Source organism: Salmo salar, chromosome 18 (assembly GCF_965601325.2).
Source record: "Salmo salar chromosome 18, fSalSal1, whole genome shotgun sequence".
NCBI lineage: Eukaryota > Metazoa > Chordata > Actinopteri > Salmoniformes > Salmonidae > Salmo > Salmo salar.
In genome coordinates, this window is record NC_138308.1 from 3,878,968 (window position 1) to 3,903,721 (window position 24,754).

Consider the following 24,754-nt stretch of genomic DNA (forward strand, 5'->3'; position numbering starts at 1 on the left):
AATAGTAATTTAGTAAATTGTAGCGCTGTTTCACCGGACGCATTTGAGGGAAAATAGTTAGTCAACGTCACGCGCCGATGTAAAATGCTGTTTTTATATATAAATATGAACTTTATCGAACAAAAGAATGCATGTATTGTGTAACATGATGTCCTAGGTGTGTCATCTGATGAAGATTGTCAAAGGTTAGTGCTGCATTTAGCTGTTTTTTGGTTATTTGTGATGCATGTGGTTGGTCGGAAAATGGCTATGTGGCTACTTTTACGATATACTCCTCTAACATAATCTAATGTTTTGCTTTTGCTGTAAAGCCTTTTTGAAATCGGACAACGTGGTTCGATTCAGGAGAGGTGTATCTATAAAATGATATAAAATAGTCCTATATTTGAAAAAACGGAGCCCGTCCAGAGGTTAACTGCTTCTGGCAGATTGGCAGATCTTGAAGACCTTATAGTTGTTCCTCTGGCACTGCCAGCACAGGTCTTTCCTGGGCTTAGTGCTTGAGAAGTGGGGCAGCAATTTTCTCCACAGATTCCTGAAGGAAGATAGCCCGACTACACGTACCTCTGAAAAATACAGAAATAATGTGAGATCAATAAAAGTAGTGCCAATCATGTTGGAGGTCAATTAAACAATCAAAATGTGTTTATGCTTTACATACCAAGTGTTGTCATCGATTCCTTGTATAGACGCCACACTGCTGCTTTTGTCACATGGGATGGCAGCCTTTTTCCACCAAAGTGTTTGTGTCCTGGGTGGCTTCCTGGTAATACTATTGCATTATTCTCTGCGTAATTGTTGAAGTTCACCACTCGCTGCAAATCCTCATGCTTTAGGTGTAACCTGTGCTTGCTTGGGCCAGCTCTCTTTTTGATGGGAGGCATTAGGCCATTCTCCTTGTATGACTGGTGGAGGAGAGTCAGGTGTGTTCTACTGATGCTGAAAGACAAATTCCAGATACACATATTTTAGCATTATTATACAATAAATGTAAAATTGCATTCTGAGAACGTCACTACACACAGTTCATACACGTAAGAGTTCACGTTTGAGAAGGCATTTCTGCCCCCAAAAAATGCATTTTAATAACAAAAATAATTTTTACGTTCAAACGGCTCTCCTGTGAAGTCGTGACTTGCGACATATGCCTAGTTTCCTGAATCAGGTCACTTATGCTATAGCAAAAATAATCATTTGGTTGTGTTTATGAAGGCCTTGGGTAACATTAGAATACGATTTGTATCTTATTTCAAATAACAGGCTATATGTAAAAACAATCCATTTTATTAGAGAAGTGCCTTTGTTACAACTATGAATCAGAAAGCATATGTGATGGAACATGGTAACAGCTTACTTTTATAACGACAAATACAAAATACCCCATCCACCTAGTACGGTCAAAAGACACGGGGTCAAATAATAACAGAGAAGAGGTGACTTCGGAATGCTGGCCTTCTCGGCAGTGTCGCAAAGAAAAAGTCTTATCTCAGACTGGCCAATAAAAATAAAAGATTAAGATGGGCAAAAGAACACACACACTGGACAGAGGAACTCTGCCTAGAAGGCCAGCATCCCGGAGTGGCCTCTTCACTGTTCACGTTGAGACTGGTGTTTTGCAGGTACCATTTAATGAAGCTGCCAGTTGAGGACTTGATGCATCTGTTTCTCAAACTAGCCACCCTAATGTACTTGTTCTCTTGCTCAGTTGTGCACCGGGGCCTCCCACTCCTCTTTCTATTCTGGTTAGACCCAGTTTGCTCTGTTCTGTGAAGGGAGTAGTACACAGCGTGGTACGAGATCATCAATTTCTTGGCAATTTCTCGCATGGAATAGCCTTCATTTCTCAGAACAAGAATAGACTGACGAGTTTCAGAAGAAAGTTCTTTGTTTCTGGCCTTTTTGAGCCTGTAATCGAACCCACAGATGCTGATGCTCCAGATACTCAACTAGTTTAAAGAAGGACAATTTTATTGCTTCTTTAATTGGGAAAACAGTTTTCAGCTGTGCTAACAGAATTAAAAAGGGGTTTTCTAATGATCAATTAGCCTTTAAAAAATTATAAACTTGGATTCGCTAACACAGTGTTCCTTTGGAACACAGGAGTGATGGTTGCTGATAATGGACCTATGTAGATATTCCATTAAAAATCAGCCATTTCCAGCTACAATAATAATTTGCAACATTAACAATGTCTACACTGTGTTTCTGATCAATTTGATGTTACAGAAAATGTGCTTTTCTCTCACAAACAAGGACATTTATAAGTGACCCCAAACTTTTGAACGGTAGTGTAAGTATTCAGACCCTTTACTCAGTACTTTGTTGAAGCACCTTTGGCAGGTTATAGCCTTGAGTCTTCTTTGGTACGACGTTTTGCACACCTGTATTTGGGGAGCTTCTCCCATTCTTCTCTGCAGATCCTCTCAAGCTCTGTCAGGTTGGATGGGGAGCATCGCTGCACAGCTATTTTCGGAGATGTTCGATCGGGTTCAAGTCTGCATTCTGGCTGGGCCACTCAAGGACATTCAGAGACTTGCCCCGAAGCCAGTCCTACGTTGTCTTGGCTGTGTGTTTATGGTCGTTGTCCTGTTGTAAGGTGAACCTTGTAAGGTGAACCTTACCCCAGTCTGAGGTCCTGAGCGCTCTGAAGCAGGTTTTCATCAAGGATCTCTCTGTACTTTGTTCACATCTTTCCCTCGATCCTGATTAGTCTCCCAGAATGGTGCCAGTTTTCCTCCAGATGTGACTCTGGGCATTAATGCCAAAGAGTTCAATCTTGGTTTCATCAGACCAGAGGATCTCGTTTCTCATGTTCTGAGAGTCCTTTAGGTGCATTTTGGCAAACTCCAAGCGAGCTGTCATGTGCCTTTTACTGAGGAGTGGTTTCCGTCTGGCATCTCTACCATAAAGGCTTGGTCTGGTGGAATGCTGCAGAAATTGTTGTCTTTCTGAAAGGTTCTCTCATCTCCACAGAGGAACTCTGTAGCTTTCCTGACCAAGGCCCTTCTCCCCCGATTGCTCAGTTTAGCCAGGTGGCCAGATCTAGGAAGAGTCTTGTTCGTTCCAAACTTTTTCCATTAAAAAATTATGGAGGCCACTGTGTTTTTGAGGACCTTCAATACTGCAGAAATGTTGGCTGTGCGAGTGAAAAAATGTGTTGCTCACATTCATTCACCTCACTCAAAACTTCATGTTTGTTAGGAGGCTAAAACCATGATTTGGTCAAAGAGTATAAAGTACGTCATCCTTATGATTCCTGTAATGAAAGTGTCTGCCTGCCTGCCTCTGTTTCGCTGGGGCCTGCTGCTGTGTCAAGCAAGCCACTCTCTTCTTTCCTGGGGGGAAAAAAAAGCTCCTGGAGAAAAAAGTATTTTGATTGTATAACGTTTTAAAATCCAATTGTGGGGACAACACAGCTATCCTGTTGTATTTCTCAACTCTGAATTTTGAGCTCACTAGCAACTATTTTTCTAACAATATAGTTGATATGGCTTTGAGATATGGAGCCTGCGAAATGCGCATTAGGCATTGCGAGTGCATAGGCTTCATTGGGGCGGTAGGCTACAACTGCAATCTTTTGGACATTAAATACGCTTTTTGATTAATACGTGGCTACTAACAGTGGTATCTTTAGTTACTGTAATTTCCGGACTATTAAGCGCACCTGAATATTTAAAAAAAAAAGTATTATTGTGAACATAAATTAGCCGCACATGTCTATAAGCCGCAGGTGCCTACCGGTACATTGAAACAAATGAACTTTACACTGGCTTTAACAAAACACGGCTTGTAACAAAAATAAATAGGCTTTAACGAAACACGGCTTGTAACAAAAATTAATAGGCTTTAACGAAACATGGCTTGTAACAAAAAATAAAAAATGAGCAGTAAGCTTTACCGGTAGTTGTCTTTTTGCACTGAGTCAATTCCTCACGCTGCTGTTTCCAACGTCTTATCATCGACTCATTAAGACCAAGCTCCCGTGCAGCAGCTCTATTTCCTTTTCCAACAGCCAGATAAATCGCCTTTAACTTGAAAGCTGCATCATATGCATTTCTCCGTGTCTTTGCCATGATGAGGGTGACAAAATGACTACCGTAATCAGAATGATGAAGTTTGAGAGCGCTCGATTTAATCTAAACAGTAAACAAAAAAGTTGTTTGACCTTAACCCGTTCGGCAATTTCATTGGTCTAATGAAAGCTTCATGCCGCCAAAAAACTGAGCACGTCACAGAATGTGTTTTTTTGGAGAAAAAAAAATTGAAAGCGGGAAAAATCCATATATTAGCCGCGTCATTGTTTATGCCGTGAGGTTCAAAGCCTGGGAAAAAAGTTGCGGCTTATAGTCCGGAATTTACGGTAGTAATCTAGCTGTGTTTTGAGTTTCCACTTACTGAGGTGGTGAGTTATCCCCAAATAAATTAGCCTATGATATGAGAGCACATAAAGTTACAGGCAGTTTCATTTTTATTGAACAAAATGTTTTATCTAGAGCCCTGTTAAAATATAACAATAGCATAATTGTCTACCCATAATGCAATATTTGAATCACAACATATGTATCACTTCTAATCTCAGTTAGCAATGCTCTCTGCCCCCATGAGTCTTCTCCCTGCTGACAGAGGGCCAGTGGTGAGATGTATAATATGATGAGATATGAGAGGTGTGTGTCGTTAGGGTGGAAATCAGGCCAGTTCAGCCCTGGAACGGCAAGGGAGGGACATCGGGCTATTTTGCTTCTAATTTTAATTTTAGGGAAAAATGTAGAACTTAATCATGTGGTTATTTAGGATCTCATTACAGCATGGTGCTTACTGTAGCTGCTGCCTTGCTGTGCCTGCCAAACCCCTCAAAGGGCTCTCGGCTGGATTGTTGTCTCTTTGATTCCATGGAAAGTTTTATCGGTGTTGCCAACTATACTGTAATCGCTATTCTACATTTGTAGGCGCTAAAAAGCCTTCAAAATGTATTCTTTAAAATGTATTTGTTAGCTTAGGGGAATGTCGGGAAAAGGTCTGTTTTTATTATTTGAAGCGGGCAAGTGCCCTGTATGCAATGGAATGCTCTAACACCTCCTAGCTTTAGTGCTTGCAAATGTAGTTTTTGTTTTATTTACATAAAGGTTTGAGTGAAATGTAGATGGAAAACGAACTCATCAGGCAAAGGCTGATGAGGCGTGTTAATGTATTTTTTTAATGGGGCTTTTAATGTGTGTTCTGCAGAGGCATAGAATGGGTCAGTCTCACCAGCTTCCTCTCCTTTGCCACTTCAACCCCCAACAACGCTGGACTAGTGAGGAATGAGCTTCAGCACGTCGACCTTCCCACTGGTGAGTTGCGCACATGGGCACGTATGTACTCACTTGCACACACATCTAAACTCTCAAGGTCTACATGCACGCATGCCATAATGCACACAAACATGCACACTCCTTTCTGTGTTACTCTAAGGCATTTTTTTAAAACTTTTTTTTTTTATTGAACCTTTATTTAACTAGGCATGTCAGTTAAGAACAGATTCTTATTTATAATGATGGCCTACCCCGGCCAAACCCGGACGACGCTGGGCCAATTGTGCGCCTCCCTATGAGACTCCCAATCACGGCTGGTGAACCAGGGTGCCTGTAGTGAGTGACGCCTCCAGCACTGAGATGCAGTACCTTAGACTGCTGCGCCACTCGAGACTTCTCTCCCCATAGCTCTCTAGGGATACACTTTCAAGTCTAAACACTCTCCATTACACTGTGATAACACAGCTGTGTGTGTCAGGGCTGGCAGTGAAATTGGATTGCACACTGACCCTATGTTTCTCTCCCCTGTTGAAACTTATCTTAATAACTGGGAACCATGCAGGGAAATACTGTACATATCAAGTCAAGCTCAGAGAGATAGTAAGGAGAGAGAGGAATAAGGAGAAGAGGTTGTGAGAGGATACAGGGATGGCCATATAGTATGCAAGAGATGGAGAGCTCAGGAGACAGGGAAAATGACAGAAGACACAATTCATTTGGGGTTGTCAGTTCTTGTTTCAGTACCAGCCAAGCCATTCTGAAGTGTTTCTTTTTCACAGTTCAGTTGAAGGGTGAGCCACTCACTTATGACACCCAGGCTGGATAAATAAAATTGAACTGACCAGAGCATTAGGTTTGGTGTTTGCCCCAGCCACATTAGAATTCAAAGATCTTGCAACAAGGTTTTTTCTGATGACAATACTTGTGGCGCCGGACATCGTGACCAGGAAGATTTTAAATTTACCGGCCATTTGAGAAATTTACCGGACCCATATGCATTGGGTGCATAACCCATTAGAGCGTCCACCCATGGTGCTCAGAATGACAGAAATCACATCTTGATTATTGTAATGCATCTTAACAGAACATGTAACTCGTGATGAAGAAGCCAGTAAAACGTCATTTTCAAACATTTGCCTTCTGAACACTGTTCTAAACAGTGCACCTTGTAGCGGTTCCATATGTGACAGAGATGAAAGTCTCTGTTAGCAACTTAGAATGAGGGGGAGTCTAAAGATGCAAAAACTAGGATGGGCTGCTAATATGACTAGGATTGTGCCTTTGGCTTATGGACAATAACATTTAAATAAAACCCAATCGAACAGGAGAAAAATGCCATAGAGGTGGGTCCAATAGGGAAGTAAATGGAAATAAATTTGCCAAAGTTATATAATTACTCCTGTCTAAACAGAAATAAAATATTTCACCAGAAAGCATGACTTGGCCACAGAGAAATTGAGGATCATTAGCTTATTTAAAAAAAATAGCTGTGGATTGTTTGAAATCACAAGCTCGTAGGCCTATGCCTATTTGGGAACCCCGCAATTTGGGCAGCATGCATGGCAATAGACCTAGCTGATTATTTAGTTGCGGCACTCGGTGAAAAGCATGTAAAATATGTTGGGGAGGGGTGTGTGGTGAAGATATAGTTGAGTTTCTCTCCAGAATGGCTCAGCTGTCACCAGTAGCAAATGTTCAGTCAATCCCCGTCATTTGGTTACATTCATTTATGTTAATGCATGTATTCATTAGTCATTTACCGTTCTCATTCCCGAAGTGGAAACGTTGTTTTGCAGAGTTCACAACCTGCTACACGTGTGAGAAACTAGTTTTTGTTTATTTCATAACCGTCATTTACGAGATTTGTCAATGTTACCATTTTCTTTTGTTTGGAATTCTCCGTGTGAGTAATGAGCATGTGTCTGGTTTCTCTGTCCTGATAATGTCGAGGCATCGCGCACGTCTGAGCACGCATAAAAGTACCTGGCCTGCTGCGTGGAAATGTAGGAACGTTTTTTTTTTAACATCCATTGTGAATGATAATATATTAAGACTAGAATTCCTCACAGTAAGCTATTTGAAAAATCTTCCCAACAGTGTAGAAGAACTTGAGACATGTCGGATACAGACCCAGTTATTACTGCAACTCTGAGTTGATGATTTGGTGAGAACAGTAATTGAGACAGTGATCAGGAGCTGTGGGTGACACACACACACACACAGGGAGTAAATAGAGGAGGAGATGATTGAGGGTGTCATTAGAATCAGACGCCCATCCCAGACTCGTTACAGCGACTGTACCACACACACACGCACACACAGACCGGATGCCTCACCTGCACTACTCCCCAGTCTCTTCACCTGCAATCTTGCCTTGTGTCACTTTATCTGCGTCCCTTTTGCCCGTGCAACAAACATCTTAGGCAATTGTTGGGAGTTCCCACCTCTCCTACTTGTGCTCAGTTTGGGTTACTGTGCTCTCTCACTCGTGCATTTTACAGGCCACCTCCTTTAATGTCCTCTGCAAAGTACATCAGCATTTTTCTGGTGTAGTAGAATACAACTGGCGTATATTCATGTTTTTGCCTTCTGGCATTTTGAGTAGATAAAGGACACTTGATTCATGAGAATATTGTTTATGTGAGTAAAATGAGATCGCTGCAGCAGATCTAAAGTGGCACATTCTCTTAGCTGGCGTAAATTTGAAGTTATTACCGCCACGTCTTACAACTGTAATGCAGGGGTTCCCCAGGGATCCATCTTAGGCCCTATACTCTTTAGCTAATGTATAAATGACCATCCTTATGTGTTTCATGATGTTGAATGATTTCATGCTCTATTTTTCTCTCGCTCTCTCCTTCCTCTCTCTCTCCTTCCTCTCCTCTTCCAGGCAGGTGCTTTGCATTCCGAGGCGAACAGGGGAATGACGAGCCTGCCATTGAGATGATGAAAGTGTCTCATCTGAAGTGAGTCCCCTACACACAGCCACCTCTTTACACCTGCCACACTCACGCACGCACGCACACACCCTTCACCTCAACTGCCACTGTCGCCTCTTTCTTTCTCGTCTCCCCACCGGGTGTTTTTTTTTATTAAGCCTATGTGCTGTCAGGGGATATCCATTTCTTTTAATTCTCCAGGGCATACTCTCTCATTCTGTTCCTGCTACTGAGCTGTTGTCAGAAGCACATGCTTGGCTAAAGGCCCTCTAAAGAGCTCTCTGCATGCATGCATGAAGGAGGGATGGAGAGAGAGATGAAGGGAGAAGATGAAGGGAGAGGGGGATGGTGAGAGAGCACGAAGATTGAAAGGGAGAGCCGGAGATGGTGAGGGGTAAAGAGAGTGTTAGACAAAAGAGGGAGGGTGAGAGATTTACAGTGAGGGAAAAAAGTATTTGATCCCCTGCTGATTTTGTACGTTTGCCCACTGACAAAGAAATGATCAGTCTATAATTTTAATGGTAGGTTTATTTGAACAGTGAGAGACAGAATAACAACAACAAAAAAACACAAACGCATGTCAAAAATGTTATAAATGGATTTGCATTTTAATGAGGGAAATAAGTATTTGACCCCCTCTCAATCAGAAAGATTTCTGCCTCCCAGGTGTCTTTTATACAGGTAACGAGCTGAGATTAGGAGCACACTCTTAAAGGGAGTGCTTAAAGGGAGTGCTCCTAATCTCAGCTGTCCACAGAAGCAATCAATCAATCAGATTCCAAACTGTCCACCATGGCCAAGACCAAAGAGCTCTCCAAAGATGTCAGGGACAAGGTTGTAGACCTGATTGTAGACCTACACAAGGCTGGAATGGGCTACAAGACCATCACCAAGCAGCTTGGTGAGAAGGTGACAACAGTTGGTGCGATTACTCGCAAATGGAAGAAACACAAAAGAACTGTTAATCTCCCTCGGCCTGGGGCTCCATGCAAGATCTCACCTCGTGGAGTTGCAATGATCATGAGAACGGTGAGGAATCAGCCCAGAACTACACGGGAGGATCTTGTGAATGATCTCAAGGCAGCTGGGACCATAGTCACCAAGAAAACAATTGGTAACACACTGCGCCGTGAAGGACTGAAATCCTGCAGCGCCCGCAAGGTCCCCCTGCTCAAGAAAGCACATATACATGCCCGTCTGAAGTTTGCCAATGAACATCTGAATGATTCAGAGGACAACTGGGTGAAAGTGTTGTGGTCAGATGAGACCAAAATGGAGCTCTTTGGCATCAACTCAACTCGCTGTGTTTGGAGGAGGAGGAATGCTGCCTATGACCCCAAGAATACCATCCCCACCGTCAAACATGGAGGTGGAAACATTATGCTTTGGGGGTGTTTTTCTGCTAAGGGGACAGGACAACTTCACCGCATCAAAGGGATGATGGACGGGGCCATGTACCGTCAAATCTTGGGTGAGAACCTCCTTCCCTCAGCCAGGGCATTTAAAATGGGTCGTGGATGGGTATTCCAGCATGACAATGACCCAAAACACACGGCCAAGGCAACAAATGAGTGGCTCAAGAAGAAGCACATTAAGGTCCTGGAGTGGCCTAGCCAGATTCCAGACATTAATCCCATAGAAAATCTGTGGAGGGAGCTGAAGGTTTGAGTTGCCAAACGTCAGCCTCGAAACCTTAATGACTTGGAGAAGATCTGCAAAGAGGAGTGGGACAAAATCCCTCCTGAGATGTGTGCGAACCTGGTGGCCAACTACAAGAAACGTCTGACCTCTGATTGCCAACAAGGGTTTTGCTACCAAGTACTAAGTCATGTTTTGCCGAGGGGTCAAATACTTATTTCCCTCATTAAAATGCAAATCATTTAATAACATTTTTGACATGCGTTTTTCTGGATTTTTTTATGTTATTCTGTCTCTCACTGTTCAAATAAACCTACCATTAAAATTATAGACTGATCATTTCTTTGTCAGTGGGCAAATGTACAAAATCAGCAGGGGATCAAATACTTTTTTCCCTCACTATACCTTTGCAAGGGCTCAGCTGTCTCATCAGGACAAAGCACCCTTAATGAAACTTCTGACAAAGTACTGTAGCAGTGTAATGCTTCTGCTCTTTGTCTCTGTTCCCTGAGAGCTAATGTATATTCTGATGCTATTTGTTCTCTCCCTAGAACAGCATGAACTCCAGGACAGCACAGGGCGCCCTTCACACAAAGAATGGATGTTTGAAATCTGTTTGTGCTTGCGTGTGCACGCTCGTGTGTGTACGGATGTGTGTGTCATTGAGAGAGAAAGTGGCCCATAGAGCACATGGGGATGATTTTGATGGTACTGACTGTCATGTTCCTGTACTGCGGTGTGTGTTGCACCCTACAGGCAGTACCTTGTGGTGGTGTTCAGAGACAAGCCTCTGGAGCTGTGGGACGTCAGGACCGGCACCCTGCTACGAGAGATGGCCAAGAACTTCCCCACTGTCACTGCACTGGTACTGAACGCACACACACAGAAACACTATAGCATACATGCATATACACCTAGGCATTGTAAACTGAGACAATACTCTCCAAGAGTCTCTTTGTGTTGATTATTCTGTGTCTATACAATGCGTTCGGAAAGTATTCAGACCCATTTACTTTTTACACATTTTGTTACATTACAGCCTTTTTCTTTTTTTAATTATCATCAATCTACATACGATACTACATAATGATGACTAAACGAGAAACAGGTTGGAACCACCAAGACTCTTGCTAGAGCTGGCCGCCTGGACAAACTGAGCAATCGGGGGAGAAGGGAATTGGTCAATCAGGTGACCAAGAACCCGTTGGTCACTCTGAAAGAACTCCAACGTTCTTCTCTGGAGATGGGAGAACCTTCCAGAAGGACAACCATATGTGCAGCACTCTACCAATCATGCCTTTTATGGTAGAGTGGTCAGACGGAAGCCACTCCTCAGTAAAAGGAACATGACAGCCCGCTTGGAGTTTTCCAAAAGGCACCTAAAAGACTGAAACAAAGCTTGAACTCTTAGGCCTGAATGCAAAGCGTCACGTCTGAATGAAACCTGGCACCATCCCTACGGTAAAGCATGGTGGTGGCAGCATCATGCTGTGGGGATGTTTTTCAACGGTTGGGACTGGAACATTAGTCAGGATCAAGGGAAAGATGAACGGAGCAAAGTACTTAGAGATCATTGATGAAAACCTGCTCCAGAGTGCGCAGGACCTCAGAATGTGGCGAAGGTTCACCTTACAACAGGACAATGACCCTAAGCACACAGCCAAAACAACGCAGGAGTGGCTTTGGGACAAGTCTCTGAATGTCCTTGAGTGGCCCAGCCAGAGCCCAGACTTGAACCCGATCGAACACCTCTGGAGAGACCTTAAAATAGCTGTGCAGCAACGCTCCCCATCCAACCTGACAGAGCTTGAGAGGATCTGCAGAGAAGAATGGGGAAAAACTCCACAAATACAGGTGTGCCAAGCTTGTAGCGTCATACCCAAGAAGACTCAAGTCTGTAATCGCTGCCAAAGGTGCTTCAACAAAGTACTGACTAAAGGGTCTGAATATTAATGTAAATGTAATATCTCAGGTTTTTTTTAGTTTTTTTTATACATTTGCAAAAAAAATCTAACAACCAGTTCTTTGTCATTATGGGGTATTGTGTGTAGATTGATGGAAACATTTAATTTCAGAAATTTTCGAATAAGGCTGTAACGTAGCAAAATGTGGAAAAGTCAAGGGGTCTGAATACTTTCTGAATGCACTGTACTCCTGTGTACATATTTATATTTGCAATTTGGAAGATTAGTTGGGAAATTTCTCCTCTCTCAGCAACGAAGTCGCTACATTAGTCCCAAGAAAAACTGATAAATGGAGAGTGATGTGGGCTGGAAAGTCTGAGACACTGTGCAAATAGCAGCCACAGTAATGTTAATAATACATTCTCTCCCCAGCCCCTTACTGCCTGCTCATTTCCACATTGATTGCACCCTCCGGGCAAAATGGGGCAGTTGTTTTGGCTGCAATCCTGAATGATGAAGCAGGGTATGGGAAACAGTGGAGCTATTTTGTGAATTTATGGGTGTGGTTCCAAGGAAAACGTATCAATGTTTGTCCACCAACAATCGTGTTCTTCAAGATGTCAGGCAGCGAAGAAATCTCCATGAACTGTGTGTGTCTGTGTGTGTCATGCACTTTTTGCGATTGTGTGTGCAGGAGTGGTCCCCCTCCCACAACCTGAAGAGTCTGAAGAAGAAACAGTTGTTAGCACGGGAGGCCATGGCCAGATATACCACTCTGTCTGACAACGAGCAGAGCAGCGTGGAGTCCTCCGTTATCAGGTCAGAGAGCAGGGGGCATGAAGGGGGGGGGTCGCACCTCAGCACTAAGGCCTGGAGTTTTGCCACATGGTCATAAAAAACTCCTGGCCCTACTCATCATAAATTCATTGTATATGCTCAATGTGTCTTTCTTAATATTGTGTGTTTGTTTCTCGGGGTGAGACGTGGTGTCAGTATGTACACTACCGTTCAAAGGTTTGGAGTCACTTAGAAATGTCCTTGTTTTTGAAAGAAAAGCAAAACAATTTGTCCATTAAAATAACATCAAATGGATCAGAAATACAGTTTAGACATTGTTAATGTTGTAAATGACTATTGTTGCTGGATTTTTTATGGAATATCTACATAAGTGTATAGAGGCCCATTATCAGCAACCATCACTCCTGTGTTCCAATGCCACGTTGTGTTAACTAATCCAAATGTATCATTTTAAAAGGCAAATTGATCATTAGAAAACCCTTTTGCAATTATGTTAGCACAGCTGAAAACTGTTGTCCTGATTAAAGAAGCAATAAAACTAGTTGAGTATCTGGAGCATCAGCATTTGTGGGCTCGATTGCAGGCTCAAAATGGCCAGAAACAAAGACCTTTCTTCTGAAACTCATCAGTCTGACCTTGATCTGAGAAATGAAGGCTATTCCATGCGAGAAACTGACGATCTCGTACAATGCTGTGTACTCATCCCTTCACAGAACAGTGCAAACTGGCTCTAACCAGAATAGAAAGAGGAGTGTGGAGAAGGAGAGTGTCTAGTTTGAGAAACAGATGCCTCACAAGTCCTCAACTGTCAGTTAAATAGTACCCGCAAAACACCTCTCAAAATCAACAGTAACGAGGCGACTCCGGGACGCTGGCCTTCTAGGCAGAGTTCCTCTGTCCAGTGTATGTGTTCTTTTGCCCATCTTCATCTTTTATTTTTATTGTCCTGTCTGAGATATGGCTTTTTCTTTGCAACTATGCCTAGAAGGCCAGCGTCCCAGAGTCGCCCCTTCGCTGTTGACGTTGAGACTGGGGTTCTTTGATCAATTAGCCTTTTAAAATGATAAACTTGGATTAGCCAGCACAACGTGCCATTGGAACACAGGAGTAATGGTTGCTGATAATGGGCCTCAGTACGCCTATGTAGATATTCCAAAATCTGCCGTTTCCAGTTACAATAGTCATTTACAACATTAACAATGTCTACACTGTGTTTCTGATCAATTTGATGTTATTTTAATGGACAAAAAATGTGCTTTTCTTTCAAAAACAAGGACATTTCTAAGTGACCCCAAACGTTTGAACAGTAGTGTATCTAGTCATGGTCGGGTGTCCGGAATGTATTTATAATATATTGTACACTACAAATTGACCACAACTTAAGCCCAAAAAGAAATAGTATTTGAAGATAACAATAATTTCATACCTTAATTACATTGAGACACAATCACGTTGCTTTTTTTATTTGTGGGAATACTTGGGAACAGATTTCCTAAATTAAATGCATTTTTAGCTGAATTTCTGGTCTTTTTTTGAGAAAAAAAACTAAAATCTAAAAGGGGACAAAAAATTATGCGGTCCGCCTGTTGCTGACCCCTGATCTAGACCTCGCTTTATCAGTGGTCCTCACTTTAATAGTAAAACGTGTTTGTATGTGTCTCTAGTCTTCTGCAGGATGCAGAGAGTAAATCGGAGGGAGGAGGCCAGGCCATCTCAGCGAGGGAACACTTTGTGTTCACAGACACAGACGGACAGGTGTACCACATCACTGTCGAGGGGAATACCGTCAAAGATGGTGCCCGCATCCCCCCAGACGTGAGTCTTAACTCTACCTCCTCTCCTACCTTCTCCTTCATGGATGCTGATCTAATGCAACTGTAATTGTACATCCTCAGTGTACACTCTACATACTCATCTTTACTCTCCAGACATACTGTATACTCTATTTCTCTACCTCCTCTCTTCTCACTTCTGCTTCTCTTCTTCTCTTCTCCCTGCCCTTTTATATAATACCCACTTATCTTTACCTTCCATACATATTCAGTACCTCATTCTTCACCTCTTCTTCACGCCCTTCTCTCTCCTCCCCCACTGATCTCCACTCTCCGTACATACTTTATTTCCCTCACCTCTTCCTTGTCTCTTTTTCAGTCCATTTCATTGATTTCTTTCTCTCAAATTGAATCTCTCTGCTTAGCAAACCTTTCACAGCCCTCTATTTTTTCAGAGAGCAGGCTGTCATCAGAGCTGTGGAAGGTTTTGGTTTGTGCTGTTCTAAATGGTTTATTTTGTTTTCCAATTCAGTGCACTTGAATTTCTTTTGGCGAATGATATAATGCGACCTCTTAGAAAGGCTTTTGCACACTCCCAGAGCGTAAGTGGGGAGACCTCAGCGGTTATGCTAAGATCAAGATAGAACTGCAGCTCTTTTCTAACAAAGTCCACAAATTTTGTTTCATTAAGTAGGGACGCGTTTAGTCTTCACCGTCATGAGATAGACTTCTGTCCTAAATCCCACGTCGCCATCAATGGTGAATGGTCCAACAAAGTTATTGGAGGTGTCTCACAATCCATTATCATATAGGCTTCAGACTTAGTGGTAAAGAAGTAGTCAATGCGTAAATAGAGTAAGTAGCGGTTTGAATAAAATGTGAAGTCTCTCTCGCTTGGATCTCCATACTTCAACCAATCCCACTTCTAGACAGTGGCTAATCAGTGACTCCCTTATCCTAGAGGGTGGAGTTGATGGTAAAGGTGATCAGTCTACAGTCGGAGACATAACACAATTGACATCTCCCCCCCCATTAGGAGTAAGTCAGAGCTATTCTCCAAGATAAAGTTAAATCTTTTTGATAAACCCTTGATCAATCATCCTCGTTGGGATCGTACACTTTTAGCAATGATACATTCACCCCATCTATAGTTCCATTTACTAATATGAACCTAAACTCTGTATCCTTATGAGAGGAGCTGGCATTGAAATTGACTGACCTGTGCACTAGAATTGCTACCCCCCTTTTCCGTTCTGATATATGAGATGAATATAATATTGTATTAGCCCATGTCCTATTCAGTTTCTCATGCTCGTTATCCGATAAATGTGTTTCTTGCAGAAATGCAATCTTACATCCAAGTTTTTTCAACTGATAGAGTACTTTCTTTTTCTTAATCGTGCTATGAATAGCTTATTACCTTAATTGGTCCCTAATGTTTTATAAGCCGATGAGATGACATTTGAAACCATCCAGTAAGAAAGGGAAGTTTGGTGGTAGTTTCATTATGTCTCTGAGTAAGTTTTCAACCCACTGCACACCGTAGAGTCTCAAGCTGCACCTCATAAACTTCTTGAGTGCCTCACACCTGTCCTAGAGCCATCTGTCCTTCTGTAGCAGGTATGAGAGGAGGCGGTCAGTGCGAATGCACCCATCCTCCACTGTTCTAACTTGATTCTCTGCCTCAGTCACCCTTTCACCGAGTCCCTTAACAGATTGTTCCAGCTTAGCTATGGAGCTTGTCATCTTACTTAGGCTTTTGTTCATCTCCTGTTGGAATTTTCTGCATTGTTAGAATTGTGCTCACTTTGCTTGCCTGTGACACATGTGGGCGCGCATTGCCATCATCAGCCTTATGTGGCGAGGGACTGCGGCTCCTCATGTCGTTTTGTTTTCCCTTCGGGACTGACTTCGCCAAATTGCTGGTGTTTCTTTTATGCCTACTCATACTGAATCTATTCCAGGTGTTTAACACAAACTTGGGGTAAAAAAAAAGATGGCTGGAGGTAGATTTAGTTTAGGATGGATGGTGCTGTGCCTAGCAAGCAGCCATTAGATGGATTACAGAAAATGCAGCTCTGTCTCGATCTCTTCCTGGGGGCTGAATGAGCACAGCCTGTTTTTTAAATTATTATAGTTTTGGGGGATATTAATCAAGAGGGATTAGGCCTATTTCTGTTCTGCATGTAGTGTTCTGAGTTTTTGCTGTAACAGAATTCTGCATGCAGAGTTTTAATTGGGTGTTTGTCCCATTTGGCAAATTCTTGTTTTGTAAGCGGACCCTACACTTCGCTGCTATATATAGTGCAATTGGTTCTATTTTTTGAGTATTTTTAGCCAGATCCTAATCGGTGTGTCTAATTTGATAGATATTTTAATGGCATAGAAAGCCCTCCTTGTTTTGTGTTTCAGTTCATTTACGACCAGGTTGAAGTTCCCTGTGGAGCAATTTTTTTGGTCACAAATATGTACAGTGCCTTACGAAAGTATTCATACCCCTTGACTTATTCCACATTTTGTTGATCCAGCCTGAATAAAAATGTATTAAATAGATTTATAGATCCCTTAGTGACAGTGAAAACATCTTTTTAGAAATTATAGCAATTGTTTTGAAAATGGAATACAGAAATGTCTGATTTACATTAGTATTCATACCACTGAGTCAATACATGTTAGAATCACCTTTGGCAGCATTTTACAGCTGTGAGTCTTTCTGGGTAAGTCTATAAGAGATGTGCACACCTGGATTGTACAATATTTCTTCAAGCTCTGTCAAGTGTTTTTGTTGATCATTCCTAGACTAGTCTTGCCATAGATTTTCAAGCTGATTTAAGTCACAACTGTAACTAGGTCACTCAGGAACATTTAATGTCATCTTGGTAAGCAACTCCAGTGTATATTTGGCCTTGTGTTTTAGGCTATTGCCCTGCTGAAAGGTGCATTTGTCTCCCAGTGTCTGTTGGAAAGCAGAATGAACCAGGTTTTCCTCTAGGATTTTGCCTGTGCTTAGCTCTATTCCGTTTCTTTTTATGCAAAAAAAAACTCCCTAGTCCTTGCCCATGACAAGCATACCGTAACATGATGCAGCCACCATCATGCTTGAAATATGAAGAGTGGTACTCAGTGATGTGTTGGATTAGCACCAAACATAACGCTGTATTCAGGACATAAAGAATTTTTGTTGTTGCAGTTTTACTTTAGTGCCTTATTGCAAACAGGATGCATGTTATGGAATATTTTTATTATTTTCACTCTGTCATTTAGGTTAGTCTTGTAGAATAACTACAATGTTGTTGATCTGTCTTCAGTTTTCTCATATTACAGCCATTAAACTCTGTTTTAAAGTCACAATTGGCCTCATGGTGAAATCCCTGGGCGGTTTCCTTCCTCTCCGGCAACTGAGTTAGGAAGGACACCTGAATCTTTGTCGTGACTGGGTGTATTGACACAATATCCAAAGTGTAATTAACCCCCTAGAGTCGATTGATTCACCGGCCTGTCAATCTAAGTAACATAATAAATAAATCCAGATCAAAATCTGTCAATTTAAGCGAGAGATCTGGGTTTTTTTTTGCATTGGATGTGTCTCAGTCCACCGCATCTGCCGATGTCGCAATTCCACATCTGCGGTGAAAGGCGGCAGAGCTGGAGCAGTGTTTGTCGGACCATGAGCCATGCCAAAAATCGTTCTTCTCACAATAACGTCTCTAGCATCCGAAACATTTGGACCACTCTGTGACCACTCAATGTGAAGTGGAGACTCATGAACACAATGCTGTTCTCGGTTTTGCTCACAAGTGTCATGGGACTCATCTGAAGGTAACCAGTACCAGTTAAAAATAATGGAAGTACCCAAAAAATGGGGTTAAATATTTAACCTCTTTTTTTTGGTACTTCCAGTCTGGTTCATCCTTGGGAGCAATTTCCAAATGCCTGAAGGTACCATGTTCATCTGTACAAACAATAGTATGCAAGTATAAACACCATGGGACCACGCAGCCGTCATACCGCTCAGGAAGGCGACGCGTTCTGGCTCCTAGAGATGAACATACTTTGGTGAGAAAAGTGCAAATCAATCCCAGAACAGCAGCAAAGGACCTTGTGAAGATGCTGGAGGAAACAGGTACAAAGGTATCTATATCCACATTAAAACGAGTCCTATATCGACTTAACCTAAAATGCCGCTCAGCAAGGAAGGAACCACTGCTCCAAAACCTCTGTTTAAAAAAGCCAGACTACGGTTTGCAACTGCACATGGGACAAAGATCATAGAGAAGTGTCCTCTGGTCTGATGAAACAAAAATAGAACTGTTTGGCCAGAATGACTGTTGTTATGTTTGGAGGGAAAAGGGGGAGGCTTGCAAGCCGAAGAACACCATCCCAACCTTGAAGCACGGGAATGGCAGCATTATGTTGTGGAGGTGCTTTGCTGCAGGAGGGACTGGTGCACTTCACAAAATAGATGGCATCATGAGGATGGAAAATTATGTGGATATTTTGAAGCAACATCTCAAGACATCAGCCAGGAAGTTAAAGCTTGGTTGCAAGTGGGTCTTCCAAATGGACAATGACCCCAAGCATACTTCCAAAGTTGTTGCAAAATGGCTTAAGGACAACAAAGTCAAGGTATTGGAGTGGCCATCACAAAGCCCTGACCTCAATCCTAAAGAAAATTTGTGGGCAGAACTGGAAAAAAATGTGTGCTAGCAAGGAGGCCTACAAACCTGACTCAGTTACACCAGCCCTGTCAGGAGGAATGGGCCAAAATTCACCCAACTTATTGTGGGAAGCTTGTGGAAGGCTACCCGAAACGTTTGACCCAAGTTAAACAATTTAAAGGCAATGCTACCAAATACTAATTGAGTGTATGTAAACTTCTGACCCACTGGGAATGTGATGAAAGAAATAAAAGCTAAAATAAATAATTCTCTCTACTATTATTCTGACATTTCACATTCTTAAAATAAGGTGGTGATCCTAACTGACCTTAGACAGGGAATATTTACTAGGATAAAATGTCAGGAATTGTGAAAAGCTGAGTTTAAATGTATTTAGCTAAGGTGTATGTAAACTTCCGACTTCAACTGTGTATGTATATATATGTTGGTTTTTCTTTATTTTGAAAATTTTATACATTGTAGAATAATAGTGAAGACATCAAAACTATGAAATAACACATATGGAATAATGTAGTAAGCAAAAAAAGTGGTAAACAAATCAAAATGTTATATTTGAGATTCTTCAAATAGCCACCCTTTGCCTTGATGACAGCTTTGCACACTCTTGGCATTCTCAACCAGCTTCATGAGGTAGTCACCTGGAATGCATTTCAATTAACAGGTGTGCTGCCTTAAGTTCATTTGTGTAATTTATTTCCTTCCTAATACGTTAGAGCCAATCAGTTGTGTTGTGAAAAGGTGGGGTTGGCATACAGAAGATAGCCCTATTTGGTAAAAGACCAAGTCCATATTATGGCAAGAAAAACTCAAATAAGCAAAGAGAAACGACAGTCCATTACTGTAAGACATGGTCAGTCAATACGGGACATTTCAAGAACTTTTAAAGTTCCTCCAAGTACAAAGAAACCACTACTAAAGGACACTAAAAAGAAGAGGAGACTTGCTTGGGCCAAGAAACACGAGCAATGGACATTAGACTGGTGGAAATGTGTCATTTGGTCTGGTGTCCAAATTGAAGACTTTTGGTTCCAGCCGCCGTATCTTTGTGATTTTCTATCCAACACACCTCCAGGCTGTGTAAGGGCTATTTTATTAACCTGTTGAGGACAGACGTTCCGCTAGCGGAACCCCGTTCCGCCTGCGGAACCCCTAGCCAACAGCCAATGGCATCGCACTGCGCGAAATACAAAACCAACTAAAATACCACAATTCAATTTTCTCAAACAATCAACTATTTTACACCATTTTAAAGATAAGACTCGTTAATCTAACCACATTGTCCGATGTCAAAAAGGCTTTACAGCGAAAGCAAAACATTAGATTATGTTAGGAGAGTACATAGACACAAATAATCACACAGCCATTTTCCAAGCAAGCATATATGTCACATAAACCAAAACCACAGCTAAATGCAGCACCAACCTTTGATCTTCATCAGATGACACTCCTAGGACATTGTTATACAATACATGCATGTTTTGTTCAATCAAGTTCATATTTATATCAAAAAACAGCTTTTTACATAAGCATGTGATGTTCAGAACTAGCATACCCACCAAAAACTTCCGGTGAATTTACTAAATTACTCATGATAAATGTTGACAAAATAGATAACAATTATTTTAAGAATTATAGATACAGAACTCCTTTATGCAATTGCGGTGTCAGATTTTAAAATAGCTTTTCGGCGAAAGCACATTTTGCAATATTCTGAGTAGATAGCCCGGCCATCACGGCTAGCTATTTTGACACCCACCAAGTTTGGCCCTCACCAAACTCAGAATTACTATTAGAAAAATTGGATTACCTTTGCTGTTCTTCGTCAGAATGCACTCCCAGGATTTCTACTTCAACAGCAAATGTTGTTTTGGTTCCAAATAATCCATAGTTATATCCAAATACCTCCGTTTTGTTCGTGCGTTGAGGTCACTATCCGAAGGGTAACGCGCGAGCGCATTTCGTGACAAAAATTCAAAATATTCCATTACCATACTTAGAAGCATGTCAAACGCTGTTTAAAATCAATTTTTATGCTATTTTTCTTGTAAAATAGCGATAATATTAGAACCGGGCAACGTTGTATTCATTCAAAGAGAGAAAGAAAAACATGGCGAGTTCTCGTGAATGCGCATCTCCAGTCTCACTGTCCCCAGGCTGACCACTTACAAACTCTGCTCCTATACTTTGCCCAGAGACAGCAGACACCCCATTCCACTTTCTGGCGGCTTTAGAGCGCCAATGGAAGCCTTAGAAAGTGTCACATTACAGCACAGATGCTGTAATTTCAATAGAGATGCAACAGAAGGACAACAAATTGTCAGACAAGGCACTTCCTGCATGGAATCTTCTCAGGTTTTTGCCTGCCATATGAGTTCTGTTATACGCACAGACACCATTCAAACAGTTTTAGAAACTTTAGAGTGTTTTCTATCCAAATCTACTAATTATATGCATATTCTCGTTTCTGGGCAGGAGTAGTAACCAGATTAAATCGGGTACGTTTTTTTATCCGGCCGTGAATAATACTGCCCCCTATCCCAAAGAAGTTAAGAAGGAGAGTGATGGAGTGCTGCATCAGATGACCTGGCCTCCACAATCCCCCAAGCTCAGCCAAATTGAGATGGTTTGGGGTGAGTCGGACCGCAGAGTGAAGGAAAAACAGCCAACAAGTGCTCAGCATATGTGGGAACTCCTTCAAGACTGTTGGAAAAGTATTCCAGGTGAAGCTGGTTGAGAGAATTCCAAGAGTGTGCTAAGCTGTCATCAAGGCAAAGGGTGGCTATTTGAAGAATCTCAAATATAAAATATATTTGGTATGTTAACCTGTTGGGGCTAGGGGGCAGTATTTGCACGGCTGGATAAAAAAATGTACCCGATTTAATCTGGTTACTAATCCTACCCAGTAACTAGAATATGCATATACTTATTATATATGGATAGAAAACACCCTAAAGTTTCTAAAACTGTTTGAATGGTGTCTGTGAGTATAACAGAACTCATTTGGCAGGCAAAACCCTGAGACATTTTCTGACAGGAAGTGGATACCTGATGTGTTGTATTACCTTTAAACCTATGCCATTGAAAAACACTGGGGCTGAGGAATATTTTGGCACTTCCTATTGCTTCCACTAGATGTCACCAGCCTTTACAAAGTGTTTTGAGTCTTCTGGAGGGAGATCTGACCGAACAAGAGCCATGGAACGATGATGGCCCATTAGACACCTGGCGCGCGAGTTCATGTTGGGTACCCTCGTTCCAATACGTTATAAAAGAGAATGCATTTGTCCACCTTGAATATTATTCATGTTCTGGTTAAAAAAAGCCCTAATGATTTATGCTATACAACGTTTGACATGTTTGAACGAACGTAAATATATTTTTTCCCCTCGTTCATGAAGTGAAGTCCGGCGGGCTTAGATCATGTGCTAACAAGACGGAGATTTTTGGACATAAATGATGAGCTTTTTTGAACAAAACTACATTCGTTATGGACCTGTGATACCTGGAAGTGACATCTGATGAAGAGAATCAAAGGTAATGGATTATTTACATAGTATTTTCGATATTAGATCTCCCCAACATGGCGGCTAGTCTGTATCGCAACGCGTATTTTTCTGGGCGCAGTGCTCAGATTATTGCAAAGTGTGATTTCCCAGTAAGGTTATTTTTAAATCTGGCAAGTTGATTGCGTTCAAGAGATGTAAATCTATAATTCTTTAAATGACAATATAATATTTTACCAATGTTTTCTAATTTTAATTATTTAATTTGTGGTGCTGACTTGACTGCCGGTTATTGAAGGGAAACGATTTCCTGAACATCAACGCCACAGTAAAACGCTGTTTTTGGATATAAATATGAACTTGATAGAACTAAAAATGCATGCATTGTCTAACACAATGTCCTAGGAGTGTCATCTGTTGGAGATTGTAAAAGGTTAGTGCATCATTTTAGCTGATTTATGGTTTTGGTGACGCCTGTCTTTGAATTGGCACAACATTACACACAACTCTTGTAAATGTACTGTCCTAACATACTCTAAATTTATGCTTTCGCCGTAAGACCTTTTTGAAATCGTAAAACGTGGTTAGATTAAGGAGATGTTTATCTTTCAAATGGTGTAAAATAGTTGTATTTTACGAGCCCCTTTTCAATGGGATAGGTTTAAAGTCAATACAACACATCAGGTATCCACTTCCTGTCAGAAAATGTCTCAGGGTTTTGCCTGCCAAATGAGTTCTGTTATACTCACAGACACCATTCAAACAGTTTTAGAAACTTTAGAGTGTTTTCTAGTAACCAGATTAAATCGGGTACATTTTTTTTATCCAGACGTGCAAATGCTGCCCCCTAGACCCAACAGGCATGCTAACAGAAATTTGGTAAAACAGATTTAAGTTTCCCTGTATTAAAGTCTCCGGCTACTAGGAGTGCCGTCTCTGGGTGAGCGTTTTCTTGTTTGCTTATGGCGGTATACAGCTCATTCAATGCTGTCTTTGTGATGAGATACTCTACCTCAGGTGAGCAATAGTTCGAGACTTCCTTAGAAATCGTGCACCAGCTGTTATTTACAAAAATACATAGTCCGCCGCCCCTTGTCTTACCAGACGCCGCTGTTCTATCTTGCCAATACAGCGTATAACCAGCCAGCTGTATGTTGATAGTGTCGTCGTTCAGCCACGACTCCGTGAAGCATAAGATATTACAGTTTTGAAATTCCCGTTGGTAGTTGAATCTTCTGCGTAGGTCATCGATTTTATTCTCCAAAGATTGCACGTTTGCTAGTAGAATAGTAGGAAGTGAGGGTTTGTTCGATTGCCTACGAATTCTCAGAAGGCAGGCCGCCCTCTGGACCCTTTTTCTCCGCCTCCCCTTCACGGGGATTTGGGCCTGTTCACGAGAAAGCAGTATATCATTCGCGTCGGTCACGTCAGACTCGTTAAAGGAAAAAAAGGATTCTGCCAGTCCTTGGTGAGTAATCGCAGTCCTGATGTCCAGAAGTTATTTTCGGTCATAAGAGATGGTAGAGACAACATTATGTACAAAATCAGTTTAAAAATAAGTTACAAACAACGCAAATAAACGAACAAAAAACACAATCGGTTGGGCACACACAAAACGTCAGCCTTCTTCTTCTGCGCCATTGTCACTGATGTAAGACAGACGTATTTATTACGTTTTATTTATCGCAGTTTCTATCTATTAATTGTCCAAATGCATGGCCACTTTCCCATGCTATATTGGTATAGAAATGTCCCAAATGCCTTACTATACTTCATTCCCAAACATTCTATGAATTTATGAAAACTTGAAAATGACCATATCTAAGATGTCTCTCTTCACAAAATTAATACAAATGTGTCATATTCTTCCTGGAGGTGAATATGAAAATATTTTAATACGATTTAATGTTGCTAAAACGCTGTCAGATCCTCTAAGTTGATTACCAGAGGATTATTATGGAGTGATTATAAGGATTTCTGAGCGAGAGTGATTTGGTTAAAGTTGCTTGGGTTGTTTGCGCTGTCTGCTCTGCTCTCCTCACCTCATAGCACCATCACCCTCTCTTCCTATGTATGTTGCAGGGCAGTATGGGTAGCATTGCGTGCATCGCCTGGAAGGGAGACACTCTGGTTCTCGGTGATGTGGACGGGAACCTCAACTTCTGGGACCTCAAGGCCCGTCTCTCCAGGTAACAAGTCACGTGTGTGTGCATGAGTGTTCATTCATCCG

At 41.7% G+C, this 24,754-nt stretch overlaps 1 protein-coding gene across 2 annotated transcripts in view; it reads left to right on the top strand.

The window, feature by feature from the left end:
- Positions 1-24,754, top strand: part of wdr11 (WD repeat domain 11) — a 236,000-nt gene that overhangs the window by 143,392 nt on the left and 67,854 nt on the right. For both annotated transcript variants that reach the window (XM_014154429.3, XM_014154430.3), the window contains exons 12-17: positions 5,224-5,330; positions 8,182-8,257; positions 10,625-10,733; positions 12,467-12,591; positions 14,235-14,385; positions 24,607-24,713. In XM_014154429.3, coding sequence (XP_014009904.1) covers positions 5,224-5,330; positions 8,182-8,257; positions 10,625-10,733; positions 12,467-12,591; positions 14,235-14,385; positions 24,607-24,713 — 675 coding nt within the window. The remainder of the gene's footprint in view (positions 1-5,223; positions 5,331-8,181; positions 8,258-10,624; positions 10,734-12,466; positions 12,592-14,234; positions 14,386-24,606; positions 24,714-24,754) is intronic.